Source organism: Falco biarmicus, chromosome 6, assembly GCF_023638135.1.
Source record: "Falco biarmicus isolate bFalBia1 chromosome 6, bFalBia1.pri, whole genome shotgun sequence".
NCBI classification, from domain to species: domain Eukaryota; kingdom Metazoa; phylum Chordata; class Aves; order Falconiformes; family Falconidae; genus Falco; species Falco biarmicus.
Window position 1 is genome coordinate 12,976,308 of NC_079293.1, and position 17,686 is coordinate 12,993,993.

Below are 17,686 nucleotides of genomic sequence, written 5' to 3' on the forward strand. Positions count from 1 at the left end.
TTTAGGAACACAAATGAATAATTGTAATTATATTAGTTACACTTACTTTCACCTACAACCAAGTTTTTTTATGACTTTCAGGAACTTCTGTGAATATCACATGTAAATAGCTGACAAAGCATTCCCCTAAAGTAAATATTTTATCAACTTGATTGCAACCCATGAGGATCTGCATATAACTAACGTTCGTAATTTTAATTTGTGATAGAAAGATGCTCAGAAATTCATGTATGCCCAGAAACACAGAAAATGTCTTTATATTAAACTGAGGCAATGAGAAGAATCTCATATACTTTCTTACCTCAGTATAAGCAGCTTCAAATTCCAGCTTTATCATGTATTGACACCATTCCCTCCATATTATTACATTATTCCCTCCATATTATTATTCTAATAATAATATGAACCCTCAGTGGTATTAAAACTCTAATCTCTTTAGGAAAAACACATAATTTTCCATATCTACCTATAAAACATTAGCCAAGAACTGGTGTTCCATAAACAGTTATCGAGATTACAGCTCAGCACCTCATTTGACCTGTTTTTTCAGCTTCTAATAAACTGAGTTTTCTTTAATGAATATACATACCGGTGCCCCTGCTACTCCTGGTGTGCCAGCTGGTCCACGGTCACCCTGAAGAAAAGATAAATCTATACTTAAATGGTAACACTCAAAACAGAAATTTGTGTGTGGATTCCCATTAAAGCCTGAAGAAGGATTATTCAATGAAATGAAAATGAGGACAAGATCCAGCCTTTGCTGAATGCTAATATTTAGCTCTGCTACTGACTCATTTTACGGACTTGAGCAAGTAACTTAAATCCTTTGTTTAGTTTCTCTTCTATAATGTCATAATTTCCATGCTATCCCTTATACTCTGTTTGAAGCTTTCCTTGAAAAGGGATGCAAAGCGCCTGACTTATCTGTAGCATTCCAAATAATCATTTGTGGTCATGACAATGACTACAATTCACATAGGGTGATTCGCTATCACATCAATGTCCCCGTATTTCAGATATAACTTTCAAAGAAGTTTTCGCCTCCCTGCTATGCAGTCATCCATTTGCTGCAAGACAGCATCCTCAATCTGCTTGTGCCGTGGTCCTTCCAGGGCAAAGTTTCTCCTTTTAGCATACAGCCAGCTTCATCTATGCTTTAAGCTAAGACAATGGTTTTTCTGCTGGAGCTGATGAGTTATGGGCACAAATTCACCTTTTTCTCTTGAGAGGACTATAACCCAAAGCAGACAGACAGAGCTCGCCAATGGGAAGACCCTACACAATGAGATTTGCCGTAACTCGCTGCTGACACGTATTGGTCTGTAACAGTACACTCTGCTAGCGTAGCGCTGGTTAGAAATGTAAGAAAAAAATCAGGCACCTACTTTCTATAACCATGCCAGAAAAGTCCTGGCACAGTTAAAGCTATACTAGCAGCGGAATAGTTTGTGAGTGGAGTTTACGTTACCTGGGGCTGCTTTGCAAAAGCTCCACCAACATAATGCAATGATAATGCTGGGAATTAGAAACACTTTGTTACACAGATGACAAGTGAAATGTCTGACCTTGTGTCTGGATGGAGAAGCTTACTTAAAGGCCACAGTTCAACCTCTCTTGCTCTGGAGGCTAAGAGAAGTCACTTAATGCAAGTTCACCCCTCCGTGAGGAACACAACGTGCACCTCAGGAACACTTGAGCACTGAATGTCTGCGGCAGGGCACTGCACTCTGTCCCTGTGGTTATTCTGGACCCAGAACTTGTATCATGGTGTTCCCCCTACATGTCAGCTCTGACAGTGAAGCTCAAAATTCCTAACGTTCCCCTTGCAACTTTTTTTCTTTTAAGGACTATTCTGGTCCTTTCAGCAATGTGATTTGCAGCGTGGCTGCACAAACCAGTGTATCCTCACAGGTGAGGGAAGGGACATTGCACCCCAAGGGCACAAAGTTTCTTAAGCCAGTTCATGAAATTATCGTGAAATTACAGCCAACATTGTCTGTGGAAGATGGCATTCTGTTACACAGAGGTACCTAATAGTTTTAAATTAAAAAACTAGCATGCACTACACTGTGGGGACTGGCAGCAGACTCTGGGACTCTGCTCATTTATTTGCACCAGAAATGTGGAATTTTGACCAAAGTTAGTTATGGAAAGGGTATATTTTTACTTTGTGAAAGGGCCAAACACTCACTTAGCTTGTTTATACTACCTGATCCAATATTTATTCCCTTTATTTAATTCTTGTCCTCACTTTGTTTCAGTTAGACCTGTGTTTTTAATTTAGAAATCAGACTAGTCTTTAATTGCTTGTAAACTGTAGTCTTCCAGAGATAGAATCATCTCATGTAATTTAAACATCTAGTACAGACATCCATCTTAGATCCTGTGACTCCCCATTCTGCACAAGTAGGAGTAATGCACAGTGGTATCGGAAGTGAAACTTTTAATTTACATTGCTTTTTGATGAAACACAAGTTTCAGTAAACTATTTTTGTATGAGGTCATTGAATAACACGTAATTCAAAATGCTGATAAATATTCCATTTTCAAGAAGTATTTACTTTTTCTTCTTAAATTTAGAAGCTATAAACAAAATCAATCTGTTTTCACTGATAGAAAACATAATTTACAGATATTTTCATTTCTCCACCAAGTTTTTTGTACTTTGCAACACTTAGCAATTAATACCAAAATCTTGAAATTTTTAGCATTTCGTGACAAGCATTTCTCTAAATTCGTATCAGCCTCCACAACTAGTAAATGAAAGGCTGAAATATGCCACCGGCTGAAGGAAAAGATCATTTCCTAGCACTGGAATGCAGACGAACTACAGGAAGGAGCTGGAGAATATGATACGGTTCGGGATGTGCTACACTGGCATCACACATGTAGTATGGAGCGCAAGAAAAGCAAACCAGAAACAAGGGGCCTTTTTTAGAATAATGAGTAACAGCCAGAGAAGAGAGATTTTTGCTCACTTTGTAGCAGGATGCAATACAACAGGAACTGTAGGGAATAGTCTCTCCCTCTATTTCTACTCGTCTATATTTTTACACTCATCTGAAATAGTCTTTTTTCTTTTGTATGGATGTCTTGCATGCACTAAGTCTAGAATGATTCAGGTATAAAATTTTCTTCAGATCTTTAACTATGCTGTAAGTCTTAGAACATGACAGACTGTTAAGCATAAGAAAATGTTCAATAAAGAACTAGCGACCATACTTAGGAACATGTTAACTATATTACTATCAAGTAATAAATATATAATTTAGTATATGGTTGTGTTCTGCCAGATTAAGAAAACAAAATATTACAAGACCTCCTACACACAATTTTCAATTTGAGGAAAATGAAGTTTATGTTGGGTGAGTATATGCTTTAGATCTGCGTAAAGCAAAAAAAGGAAATACATATAAATATGCAAATATTTTCCACACAGAAACATTAACTTACACAAAAAAATTCAAACAAGATTTCAGGAAACGTTTAGCTGCAGATAGCTGCCACTAAGAAGCCATGATTTCTTTTTAAGAGTCCTACCTTTTCACCTGGGAGTCCTTCCAGTCCTGGTAATCCCATTGCTCCTGGGTCTCCCTGATTTTTTATTTTTTTAAAAAATTAAAGAGAATTGCATACGTTAGAATTTCCATACTCTACATGAGAAATGTCGAACAGCAAGGAACCGCAGATTCTTTAACACGAGATTAGTAAAACAGCTAACCAGTTATTAGGAGAACAGATTTTGTTATGCCTCGTTTTAGTTTACTTTTAGTTTAATCTGCGAATTAAGCTTTTCCTAGAAGCACTGTCCAAATATTTGCAACGACAATCTGAATTCTGATGAAGCATGTAATCCGGGAGACTGCCCTCCAGTGTTCTTGCAAGCCAAGGTCAACTCTAAAGTACCTGCAGGCCACGGAGCCCAAGGGTATAAGCATAAGCTGTCAACCAGAGAACCAACCTCCAAGCAATTCTGTGCTCTGTTCCCTAAACAAAGCTTACTCTGCAGCAAGGGGCACACCAACTAGGTCCCTGTGTAGGTCTTCATGTTTGGAAATAAAACCAGAAACATGCTCCACTGAAATAATTTTAACGTGTAGAGTTTGGAGGCGCTTTTAATCCTTTTGCTTTTTTAAAATAAAATAGGTAATTTACCACAGAGATTTAAACTACAGTCAACAATTTCAGCATTTCAGTAATTCTCAGTTAAATAAAAAGCCACAGCAAATTCCCATCTGCATTTCATGAAGTCTCTTACAGATCTCACTTTCCACACCTAAGCTCTGTTTGGGAGATGGTACTTCCTAAGCAGGAAGTGCATGCTGATAGAGAAAGATGTATTCAGCTTCTAGGCATTAAGGTGAAACAAAAAAGAGCTTTTGTGACTTCTTCTGAAAACAGATTAATCAACTATTTCAGGAAACTACCTCATAACTCCATGTTTGTCTGTCAGTGCTGAGGGGTTCTGTTTTGGATTCCTTATTGTCCTTGAGGAACACAGTTTTCCCATTGGTTTATAGATCAAAGTTCGGGTTCTGATATAGCTGTCTTTCCATTAACACTTGGCAAGGAATCAGACATGACCCTAGGCCCTGCATGGGTTGGCTGAGTGGAGATTATGCACCAGGTCATGCATGATAGATTAATTCCTAGCCATCTCCTGAAAATATTACTTTCCCATACCACCTTGATCTTGGCTGCGTTAGTCTGACCTAGCTGCACTTAATACTGCTGCTGTTTTTGCATAGATACTGTTCTGTGCCTGCACTGGTGGGAAAAAAAGATGCAACGAAAAGGTACTGGCATGCTCCTTTCATGAGCAGAGACATTTCTCAGTAGTTTCACACTGACACTGAAGAGAAAAACTCCATGATAGGGACCCAAGTCAGAAGACATGAATCCTTCAACAGCAGAAGACACTCATTATCATAATTTTCCAAATACTGTGACCTGATGTGTTCAGACAAGACCAGTCTCTAGGGACATTTAAACAGTCTATGTGTTGTGTTTTGACCCGATACTTTAGTACCAGGCATCCAAGATGTTGACTGAACCATTTCCTTATTTATTTTGTCCAAGACTAACAACACAAAGACAGAACAGCAGCTGGAGAGGTCAAGTGTCAGCTCCTTGGTGGTTGAATGAGCTCTTGAATGTGTTAAGGAACTCCCTAAGTATTTCTGTGAAGTAGCAATTTGTTTCATGAGTAACAGACATAGCTGTTCTGTTCTTTACTGGAAGGGATGTGATTTTGTTTCAAAAATGATCTCTCCAACATTCTTCAGTTTCCTGATCTTTATCAAGTAGACAATTTATCAGCAGATCACAGGGAACACAGCCTGACTGGGCACAATTTTTATTCCTATCTCAGCTTCTACTGCTTTTATCAGCATATTTTTCTCAGCAGTTTCCATTAGCTGACACATGGTGCTCATCCTGATTCAGTCATACTGCCTGAAGTTTGAAACAGGTCTGCTAGACACAGATCTACCACACTGACCATGAAGGAGCAGTACCTGTTTCACTGCTTTGCAGTGTTGTGGTGCTGTAGCTACCACTATGCAGTTATGTGATGTTCCATAGACTTGAAAAAGAAGTACACAAATGTACTGAAATTTTAACTGCTGTGGAAGCACCTTCCAATTTTTAAAACAATATCCATTTAAAATTACATTTGTTGCTATCATACTTTCTGGGTATTTTCATTGACGTCCAGTCATCAAGACACAACACCTGCAAGTTTCAACTTTGTCACCTTCAAGGCTAGGATCTGTAGTGACAAATCACAAGCTAGTGACAAATACAGTTTCTCTATTATAAAGGCAAGTTGCATACACATGCCAAAGACTTTGGAAAAAATGCACACCCAGTCAGGATTTGGATCTACATTCTGCTGGTGGCTAGCTCTACGCAACTGCTCCAGTCTTGCACAAATTGTCCATTTGCATAATTTTTAAAGAAAGATCATGTGAAAAGGACATAACACACTACTTAAAGGAAAAAAATATCAAAAAGTTAAAATAGATACGCTTTTGAATGTCAGACTGTAGAGCTGCAAGATATAGTGGCTCCCATGACCATCATCAATTTGCTCACCAGAAGCAACGTGATCACACTGTAATAGTCATGCCATTTTCAAACAAAACACCAGCTTCTAGTTATTAGGAGCCATCACGATGTAGCACATTGTCCATTCTCCCTTATAATCTTCAAACTAAATGTTGAGAAAATCTAATAACTCTAAGGTATCTTCTACCTTTATTTCACATCCTTTATCCTTAGATATATCTAGCAGCAATATATCGGCATATATATATTTTTTTTTTTTGGCAGCGATGAATCCACAAGCAGTTAATAATATGTTCAGTCATTTGTTATATTACCACTTAGAACTATCTACCAGAAGTTGCAAAATTTGCAAGCCTGGCAATGAAAAGGGCTTTTTCAGAGGTACTGATTCTGCAGGAAGTAAGCTACCTGCTAAAGAACGTTAATGGACCCTTCCACCCTTGTGACTAGGATCATGTGTTGAACTACTTGGGGTGTTGTCTAACATGACCAAAAAAATACATACATACATACCACTCTGCCGGGATCTCCTTTTGGACCCTGTAAAGAAATGAAGTGGAAAAACATTTACAAAAGAACAGTTACACAATAAGATGACTTTTTTTTTTTTATTTATTACTGCATTATGAGTATAGTTTGCTTATGCAGTGTATTTAGAATCAGTATTAGATCCACCCCTCTCAGTTGAGTAATATAGTGTAAAATTTCAGTAACATTTGGTTTTTGTTTTGCTGTTCCAGAATACCAAGAATTGCTCTTGTGATCTGGTGCAAGCCCGTGACTACAAATGGAACATAATGTAATGCTTCATAGACTTTATAGAATCATTTAGTTTGGAAAAGACCTTTAAGATCATCAAGTCCAATTGTTAACCCAAGACTGCCAAGTCCACCACTAAACCACGTCCCTAAGCACTTACTGATGGCTACAACATTTTTATGTGGTTACCAAAATGACAATCATCTTAAAACAGTAGAACCTGCCTGTGATACTAACAAGACGGAGGTCCTAAATAAGTGCACAGCATCTTTGGCTCCACAGAACCAAAGCAAGAGTGTCCAGCTGCAAGGTGGCGCATCTGAACTCTGCAGCATGGAAGACACCAGCCCTGTACTACTGACACAATGTAATTCTTAGTTTTACACATTTTTTTCTTCACTGCAGCTGCATACAGTTAATCAGTAACAGAATTGAGATCAGAATTCAAGAACTTCTAATTTCCTGCACCAAATTTGATCTGTTACAAAACTACACCATCACTAACTATAAATATATATTACACATTTTAGGATATTAGGATACTTTCACCAAAGTGTCAAATACAAAATGATGTACCATTTTTGCAGCCTTTATTTTCTAGGGTAAAATACTTAAACTACTCTCCAAAATGGGCTAAAATGCTTGACGGACACATAAAATCACATACTTCATAATTTACTACATACTAATTACGTCCTTATGTTTTCTATCTTTCACATATAAAATCAAACTCCATGCCACTTACCAAAACTGCATGCAACTAACCAATCCTCTGTTACTATGTTAATTAACTATTAGAAATTACATTTCTGTTAATACTTACTGGAGGTCCTGGTGGACCTGGATAACTAGCAACACTTGCGCCTCCCTGTAACAGCAAGTTTAAAAGTTGAGTTGGGCCAAAATCAGGTGTTGATCAAAAAAAAAAAAAAAAAGCATTGAAGAGAAATACCTGGAGTTTATATAGGCTGCTCATTCCATTTCTTTCATTGTAAGGCATACCCTTTAAACATAAAAATCATGTAAGCATCACAACTATGAATTATAAAGGCAGAACTCTTACCCTGTTGTAGCCCCATAGCTCAGGAAAGCTGTGGTATCATTTTTGTTCTTGATCCGTTTTTCAAAGATTACAGACATTTCAGTAAGAACAAAAGATACATACCAATACAGCTTGGGACATTTTTTGATTTACAAAATCAGACACCTGTAAATCTTGGTGTATGTTACATTTTGGTATTATTATTATAATACCCTGGATTTAATTTGTGTTAGGTATCCAGCTAATTTGGAGTCCAGTGAGGTCCACAGACCCAAGCTGTCTAAATTACCGTAACAACACTGGACACCAAGGTTAACTCATTTGACGAAGTTTCTAGGATGGCTTTAGCAACCTGAACTTAATCAGTGATGAATCACAAGAAAAAAAAAGAATAGAGAATCCTTTTGCAAAAAGACATTGATGTCTTCTTGCACTATTAATATATATTAGATTAGCTGTCAGTTCTTTATATTACATTACATTTTACACACAGGCCTATTGTTCTAATATAAAATTCAAAATATAAAAAAAAATGTCTCACCGGAGGCCCAGGTGGTCCAGGTTTCCCAGGCGAACCTTCACTACCCTAGTACAGCAAGAAATTCATTGAACTAATTTACTGTAACTAATGTCCAGAGCTATTCCATACCCAAGCTATGATGACCACAGTGACAATAAACAGGAGATTCCAAAATCTCATCACTATGATTCAGTTAAAAGCACTGTATTATTTGGAACAAGTCTGCCAGAATTTTTCAGTGACTTCGTTGGATCTTATTAAACATATGTCAGTGAGACACTTTGGCTGCATATTTAAAACTATTAAGGCTACAGAAGTCAAGCTAAGTGTTCAAAGGCAATAATTAGCTCACCAGAAAAATGTAATTGTTTATGCTAGGGTAATTTCCAAATGGTTCCACTAATTGATAGAAACTGTCAGCCTCCAAAGAATGATTTGGTGCACTTCACAGGGAACAGAAATACTATACTTTAGAAAGGATATTACATGATCATTTCTAAAATGTGTTCTCCATATGAAGGAAGGAGGAGGAAATCACTCTGGCTATATTTCAGTTTACTTCATCACCCTTCAGACATCTGAATTTTGCCCTTTTTTACCGATGAGACACTAGTTCCAGAGCAGTGGCTTCTCATTCCCACCAGTACGTGAACTGTAAACAAGGAACTAACAAAGACTTGTGTTTTGCATTCAGTTGTGTAGAAAGGAAGTAAGTGTGGTAAATTTTTGTTACTATGGTCTGCAAGGAGACAGGTCTCAATTAGTCTTTATACTGACATGATTTCAGAGTTTACAAAATAGTATCCTTTCTTACTCATACTAGAATCAAGGTTTTGTAGAGTATTAGTAGGATCACATACATGGATGTGGCAGTGCTATGCCTGGAAAACTCCAGGCTAAAGCTGAAAAAAATTTCAGAAAAGTGTATTCATATACAAAATGGAGAACTTGTCCCAGCAAAAAAATCGCAGCAGACTAAGTTTGTGCCTGGTGTATTTCACTGATCTGAGGTTCCCAAGAAATTAATGTGACCTCTTACTTATAATGGATAATACTGACTGCTTGATAAAAAAACCACATAAAACATTGATAAAAAACACTGCTATAACAGTGTGAATTAAGTATAAAGGAAATACATATTTTTGCAGAATAACTTCTATTCCATAACTTTCACTACTTGTGAAGCCCTTTTGAAGTATGCAATTACTTTTGACAATACTGGTAAAAGAATGAGAAGCACAGCAAGTAGTAACTAGTCTCATAAATATACTATCTCACAAATGTATTTTCACTTTTATAAATCTTATATAATATGTGATATTTAGAGTTCATTCTCTAACTTACATACTCGACAAGTACTACGCTTCAAAATACAAGCCCAGACGTATGGCATCTGTTTGGGGAAAGTAATTGCATGAAGACACAAATAAAAATGAATTTGGAAATGTACATCAGGTTCTTGTTTGCCATCTCTGTTAAAAAAACCTGAAACATAGGAGCATAAGGGGATTGCAGAACCTTCACAGATTTTTACCAAGACTAAAAAGAAAGAATACCTTTTCGCCTTTTGACCCTGCCGGACCAGGATGTCCAGGTCGTCCTGTGACTCCCTGCACAACACAGTATTGGTTTATATTAGTTAAGAAACAATGAAATACAGTATTTTTGCATTGCGGTTTAGTTTTTAAAACTTGTACTTTCTGAAGGTGATTGAAACCTAATCATGCTGCTCCTCCAGGTTTAAATATTTCTCTTCTGTTTGATGCAGCAGCTGTGTCCTTCTGATAAGCCCTTTGAAGGGTAAAACTCATGTTTGTGGTTGCATTTTCACCTTGGCAGACTAAATGCACTGACCTTAACTGGCACCTCTCTATATTGCTAAGAATCATGTTTTACTGCTAAAATACCATTTTACATATTCCACATTAAACTTGCTAAATGTGTTACAACTTTTGAAAGAAGGGAAGCATTAGTACTGCCAGCAACCTAGGAATGAATAATGATCATACTAACTAATGTGATGCCAGCCAGTACGTAGAAAATAAAACTTAAAAAAGTTTCAAAGAGTTTTCCCAGAAATACCAACATTTTAAATTATATTTTTCAGTGACTTGTAATATCATCAGCTTATTCTCATACTTTTTTATTGTGAAACCAAGTGATTACTTGGTTTCAGCATTCAATGTTTATAGAATGCCTAGCTGGAATTATTTTTAGATTTTTATTACTAACATTATTATTGTAACTTGGGTAAGAATACATAAACAACTGTAATTTTTCACGTTGTAAGTCATGTAACCTCACAGACTCGCTAGTAATGACAAAACTCCAAATCCGTTTAAGTTGCATAAACTTTGAGCTCAGACAATGACAGTATTTTCAGCAACATCAGCTCACAGCATAGTTTCTTTTATTAGAGCCAGTATGGGTAAGATTTTATTACTCTTCAAAAAGCCAAAAGAAGCTAAGAATATGAAGTTTTGCTTGATAGTTATAGCAACCTCTGCAGAGATACATTAGGTCACAGATGACACCACACACTTACAGATGGTCCACTGGGTCCTGGCATGCCTGGCAGTCCAGGAGCACCTTGAAGGCCCTGGAAATTAAGAGAGCATATGTCTTATTTCCTTTCCCACTTATACCTCAAAAACTACTTATATTCAGCATGTCCAGCAGTGTTATAACTATATAATATAACTATATTAGAGTGTATTTTCATCTACAAGGTTGGCATTAGTTTTAGGAATGAAAAAAAACACCATGCAGGAGAGAGATCATTGAACAAAGTTAGAGGCAACTTCTTGCTCGACTGATAAATAATACTTGTACTTCAGCCTTTCAGATTGTTGCCTTATGTCCTATATATCTTTTTGGTTTTAGTTGTGCAGGTAAAAGCAAGACAACTTCTGCTTCTGGCTTCTCCTTAGAGATTAATTTTCTGTCATTAAAAGTTTTTTTTGCTGGTGAGAAGACATCTACTCAGACTTCTTAATGTTACCTGATGCTATCTATATGCAGTAATGCTTTCTGCCTGATATATAGATTTTGCCTTTTTGATAACAGAACATGACATTTTTCATGGTATTTAATGACCTACTTTCCTGCTCTTACTCTGCTTGATTGCCTGGAAATCGATGGATGCCGGTATCCACTTACAAAACACACAGGTGTGTGCAACTTACTACAGTGGATACAGATAGAATTTGAGACAAGTCTGCAAGCCACTAAAGTCTTTTCTCTGCCACACCAGGCCTAGGTGCAATTTCAGACATGCAGAAGTCATGTACTAATGAGAGCTAATTACTCTTGGTTCCCCCCATAATCCATGAAGGGAAACAGGTCCCTCCAAGCAGTGATTACTTTTATCTGTACAGGTGTAGAAGAATGGCTGCAGAAGCGTGGCCACGGAACCCCTGAGGGTCTGCACAAACCAGGCCTAGAGTGCACAATCCAGGCCTGAAATTAGACGTGTACTGGAATTAGAATTGTGCTGAAGTTAACAAGACAGCGGCCTTGATCTATTCTTGAATCCTGAGACCAAGAAACTTTATTGTAATAACAGGCCGTGGCTGTAACAAGCTGCAGCTGTTAGGGAAGACATGTGCAAGGCCAAGGGAGATGGGGAACGGAATGTGGATAAAGGGAGTAACAAACCGCAAGGCTAAAGCATAGCTAATGCAAATAGCTGCAAGGACAGAATGCTTGTTCCAATCATGATAATTAGTGGTGTGTGAGCAGCGCGTGCTTAGGGGCTAATAACCAATTATATGTTTGCTTTGGGAACATGCTTGTGTATTGAGGCTATATAAGAAGTGTTAGAAGCCAATAAAGATGAGCAAGATGCATAACTCATATTGAGTAATTTCTTGACTCCAGCAGACCCCTCTCCCAACATACAGGGTGCCTACCCTCTGACAGGAGGAATCACCTCAGAAAAAGTGTATTTCTCACGTTAAATGCAGTGTTTAAGAAGACATGGCTAAGGAGGTAGTCTAGAAAACCACAGCAGTGTGGAGCCCTGAAATAGGGCCTCTGAGGGAGAGACTGAGGGAAAAACTTCAGACAGAAATAAACCAGGAAAGATGCGGAGATGGAGACACACATTGATTTTCCCTTTCTTGCACCTATACAGAAGACATTGATCCACCTCTGCAGCTTTTCAGAGTGGCAATCCAACTGCTAATGTGTTCTCTGCTCATTTTTAATTACTTTGACTGTACAGTCACCCAGAAAATGAATACGAAGCCAAAGGAATATTTTCTGTAACTCTTATTACTGATGTTAGAAAAACCCTCCAACAAAGAGCTTCAAACAAAGCTTCAACAAAGATTAAAAGGCTGTTCAAAAGCACATGAAAGTTAATGAGCCTATATCAAAGAGCTTCAGGTGGGCTTCTCAATCTCTCTTCCCATTCTCATGCTAACCAAATCATAAAAATAAAAATAAATGCATTCTTTCAAAATTCATACATTTGTAAAAGAGTTGTTTTTAAACTTTGTAAATTCTTTCATGTGTGTTTCTGAAAATAAATTCACTTGCGCCCTCATAATGTCATAATCAAAAGCTGCTGCTAAACACTAAAGATGTCAGAGCTAAGCAGCTAACCAGTTATCAAACAGCAAAGCAGCATGTGAATAGCTAACTTACTAACACAGCACAACACCCTACTAAATCAATAATAATAAAAAAAATATTAGAATGAATGTACTCTGGAGTCCTTTAAAAAATAAATCAACTAACTGCCAGTTATAATCTTGCCTTTCCCTTACTACCTTTGTAATTGTCTCTAGTATCTCACTTGATTTTCAGCAGTTATATAGTATCTGAATAGTTGAAACTGTTTTACTAATGCCTCAGATTGTTAGGGTTGAATTGTAGAGGTACCCTACAGGGCACGCTAAGGATGTGTTACTTTCCCATTTATTTTTTAAGTAAAATTCTGCTCGGGCTTCGCTTATGGCTGCCCCATCATTTTAAGGTATATGTTCTAAATTAAGCTTTAGGAAGCACTTGCTTTTAAGAAGCAAAACCATAATGAGCTCTATAGATTGTGTGAAAACAGGAGGAAAAATAAGCATGATAATTTAATCTGACAATCTGCTAAATTCTGGGGCAAAGCAGTAGTAGGAATACATATCCAATGCTTCTGCTGCATCTTTCTTTTTCCTCATATAACTCTTGACTTTTAGAAGCCAAGGATCCTGATGAACACAGATTTTTTTTGAAAATGTTCTCTTTCGACTACTGTTTGAAAATTCTTACTATGTTACGGCCTTAGTGCCAAAGAAATGTAAAACACTCAAAGAATTACAAACCCCTCAATCAATAAGCTTTAAATTTTTTTCATATTTTCCAAGCATTTTCCCTTATAGCCAGCACTTTCAAATTACATGAGAGTAGTACGTATTTAACAGTGCCAGTTAAGTATTTTAGAATTTTGAAGTGTTTACAGAGTATTTTGTAATAGACTATTTATTTTAACCCCTTCAGTTGGCTAAGGTCACTAGGAAATTAATTTATTTACTCAGATTCATTTGCTTAATAGCTTCTGTTTTGATGATTATTTTTGGACAGAGATTGCTCTTGAACTGTTAAATGCAAATATTTCAATTTAAAATGAGAGCTATAGCAGCTATTTTGGATTCAGCACCACAAGTCACATGGCTTTTTTTTATTTTCCATAATGACATAAAAATAACTCTAAGAATGCAGTATATGATGCAAAATACTGTAAATACTTTAAAATCAGTCTCTTCAAACATTTTCCAGTTTCCACTTAATAGTAATTGCTGCTATTATCATTCCCATCAGAGTATTTGTCTAATGGAATGTTTTTGAAAGTGAATTCTAAAGAGGGACTAAAACAATGAAAGCAAATACGCTATAAAACATGAAGTGTTTTCTGAAAATATTTGGCATTTATCTATTCATTGCTTTATCCTATATTCTTAAAAACTAGCATTTAAATGTATGTAAGGCTTTAAAATACACAAATGAGCAAAAATCCTCAACCAAAACCTAAATAAATGTTATTTCATTGAATAATAGCACTTAATATTTTTGTAAAAATTCAGAATTGAGGGCTATTTATAGCAATACATAACTATCTCAGCGGTTTTAAAGAACAGACTAACATTCTGTGCATTTCATTCTTGGTCTAGATCTTTACTCAGGTTCAGATAAGAATGCAACCACTATGGAAATGACATAATTTTACCTCATCGCCCTTCTCTCCAGTCAGCCCAGGAAATCCACGTTCACCTTTGCTCCCCTGTGGAAATGTAGCATTCAAACAAATACTTTCCATTAGAGAACAATGAATTTCATGCTCTGTAGGGCATTTTAAGACCCACATTTAATATATGCTAGCATGAAACCCTTACAGCAAAAAGCTTTAAGATATGCTTCCCATCGAGGTGAAAAGAAATAAGTGGGTTTTACCTAGTAGGCAAACCAGCTAAAAGGCTTGATGGAGACATCTTTATAACAAAGAGCTTAAATGCAAGCAGAAACGGAGAAAGTACACTTCTATGGAATTAGGGTCAACTATAGCAGATATCTATATGCCAGACCATGTGGCATTTGATCTGATTACAGTGGAGCAGAATTTTGATTGATGTCAGTGAAACTTCATGTCTCATTGAAACAGATGGCTGCGTTACTCCCATGGGAACATGGTGCAAAGGCACAGGGCAGTCCAGCTGTTGCACACTTGAGGGAGATACAGGATGTTTCCTTCTTCATTGCAAGATTCTTGCGTGATTAACTCATCTAAAATAAACCTATAGATGTCAATGCATTACTGGACAGTCAAATCTGAGCTAGCTTTAATGGATGCAAGACACAGAAGAGCTATCCTGGCTTGGGACTCAATGTAGGCTATTTTGCTCACTTTTCTTAGAGGAAACGCAAACGAACAGGAAGAGGGCTGAACCATAAAAACAATTTGAAACTTCAGGCTGCTCAGATGCTACAGGGATAAAGATCAGAAAAAAAAAATCAAGACTGTCAGAGGTAAGAGTCTGGCCGCCTACTTTTAACAAGCAACAAAGCAATGCAAAGTACTCTTCAAAACTTACCTTTGGCCCTTCTCTACCAGGGATGCCTGGAGGACCTCTCGTACCAGGATCACCCTAAAGAACAGACAGAAAGCAAAGCGACAACCATTTTTGTGACATAGGCAGATGATCTGATCACACAGTCTGCTTCCTTCCTGCCTTTGTGACCATCTCTTCACTTTACCCCAAAGCCTTCTCTTCAGTCCTTTGTCTCTTCTACACAACATACTACTTCAGATATCCTTCCTTGTTTCCCTCCCCATCTCTCACACTCAAACCATGCTAACAAATTTTTAGCTTCATTTTGAGAGGACTCAAATGACTTCATTCTGGATAGCCCCAGACACACCTGCGTCTAGGTTTCTGCAAACCACCTTCCTTTTACGGATTAGGTTGAGATGAAGGTTACTTGTTACTCTCACCAGCTTCAAATCTACAATGAAAGTAAATGATTTCTGCTTTGTTGAGAGAAGCATTTTCCAGCTCCAGCTAAATTACAATCTTATAGAAGTGCTATCCACAAAACACAGAGAAATTAAGAATGAAGCATAAAGAAGCAGTATGAGAGAAATCATAAAGAGATAGAAGAGCACACAGAGGAGAAAGGCAATAAAATTATAAACAGACAGAATCAAGGAAAAGCTTAAAGAAAGACCTAAAAGAAATCAAATCTGGGAATCCTAAATACATATATTAATAAAGGGCAGTAAAATAGGATAATCTCTCTCCTCAGAAATTATGTGTGTTCCCCATATTGAAATCCTCCTGAGCACACTTTTCATTTTAGAATACTGCAGATCACTTCAAATTTCATTATTGTTCAAAATAATACCTTAGACATTCCAGACTATTTCCCCCATTTGGTATATTACAAATATTGACACTATAAAGTAAAGCAGAGAATGGAGAATATTGTAGCAATTCATACTGTGGACTGGATGGGCTAAACAGGCACTTGCTGGCTCCTACCTCATATACTGTTCAAATGTCACCTTGCAATATTCCTATAAAATACATTTTTTGAGTATTTTTTTAAAATGAAAAAAAAGTAAAATCTCAAAATTATTTTAGGCTAGCCGAGTAGGTCTGAATTGAACCTATAGAAACTTTCAAGTACATGTTTTGGTTTAAAAAGCATGCTTATAGTGAACAAAGATATTTAACCTCTAAATAGGTTTACCTTTAGTATAGCACCCATGTCTCCCACAAGTGGCAGTGCAATCTGAAATTAAAAAAAAGCAGCTGCAAATGGAAACTCAAAATAAAATTTAGGGTTTCAAATATAGTTAAATATCATTGTCTAACCAACCTAACAATGCAATTCTCTGTTACAATTTCAATTAAGGTCCTTATGCCATGACAACAGCACAACTCCAGAAAATAGTAAATTTGACTTTAACACAATAATAATATATTGTTGGTTTTGTAGCATACCAGCAAAAACTTACCACTACTGGAATGTCTCACAGACTATTCTCACCTGATTATCTTCATTTCTTTTCCTTCTGCTTTCTCCTAGGCTTTGACTCTACTGTGAACTGTTGCATATATTGTGGAGATTCCAAAGGTAACTTCAATAAACTAGTTCAGATACTGGGAATACTCCAGCTACAGCAACATGAGCAACGTATGCAGTGTTTTGTCCTGTCTTTAAACATTAAGAATTAGTGCAAAACTCTGTGGTGCCATCACTAAATTGCTACCAATACTAAAGGAAACCCATTTAAAGCTCAATCAATAGGTTTACACTGTACTGCAGTATAACTCAGATTTCCAAGTGCTGCCATTAAGTTCATATTTAAAGACTCCCTGTAAAAACCAATTGCGCTGGTTATCATCAGCTTAGCTCACAAATGGACTCTTCAATTATCAATGCTGCTTCTTGCAATTGCTAAAGCAAAAATAGCCCTGGGCGTAATATAAAATCAGACACACTCAAAATTTGTTATTGTTTTTGTTCAGTCTGTTTCAATAATTTCCATCTTGAAGAAGTAAAATAAAATGTAAACACTTTTGTAGCGTATTAGAGGAACTGTCAGTGGTAGCAATGGGTATCAAATACTAGCTCAAGAGAAGCGCTGCTGAATGTCCTTAACTATACATGTGATCAGGAGTAAACCATTTACAGGATAGCATCACCACCTTCGAAAGCATGCTGAGGAGTTTTCTTGGTTGAGACATAGCCACCTAACATAACTTAAGGACATAACCATGCAAGGTAGGAAGTCTATCCTC

At 36.9% G+C, this 17,686-nt stretch overlaps 1 protein-coding gene across 4 annotated transcripts in view; it reads right to left on the minus strand.

The window, feature by feature from the left end:
* The window catches only part of COL19A1 (collagen type XIX alpha 1 chain), a 203,154-nt gene that overhangs the window by 27,574 nt on the left and 157,894 nt on the right, over positions 1–17,686 (minus strand). For all 4 annotated transcript variants that reach the window (XM_056343496.1, XM_056343495.1, XM_056343499.1 and 1 more), the window contains 11 exons: positions 16,632–16,673; positions 15,473–15,526; positions 14,611–14,664; positions 10,936–10,989; positions 9,947–10,000; positions 8,412–8,456; positions 7,781–7,831; positions 7,652–7,696; positions 6,583–6,609; positions 3,541–3,594; positions 590–634 (listed from right to left, as the gene is read on the minus strand). In XM_056343496.1, coding sequence (XP_056199471.1) covers positions 590–634; positions 3,541–3,594; positions 6,583–6,609; positions 7,652–7,696; positions 7,781–7,831; positions 8,412–8,456; positions 9,947–10,000; positions 10,936–10,989; positions 14,611–14,664; positions 15,473–15,526; positions 16,632–16,673 — 525 coding nt within the window. The remainder of the gene's footprint in view (positions 1–589; positions 635–3,540; positions 3,595–6,582; positions 6,610–7,651; positions 7,697–7,780; positions 7,832–8,411; positions 8,457–9,946; positions 10,001–10,935; positions 10,990–14,610; positions 14,665–15,472; positions 15,527–16,631; positions 16,674–17,686) is intronic.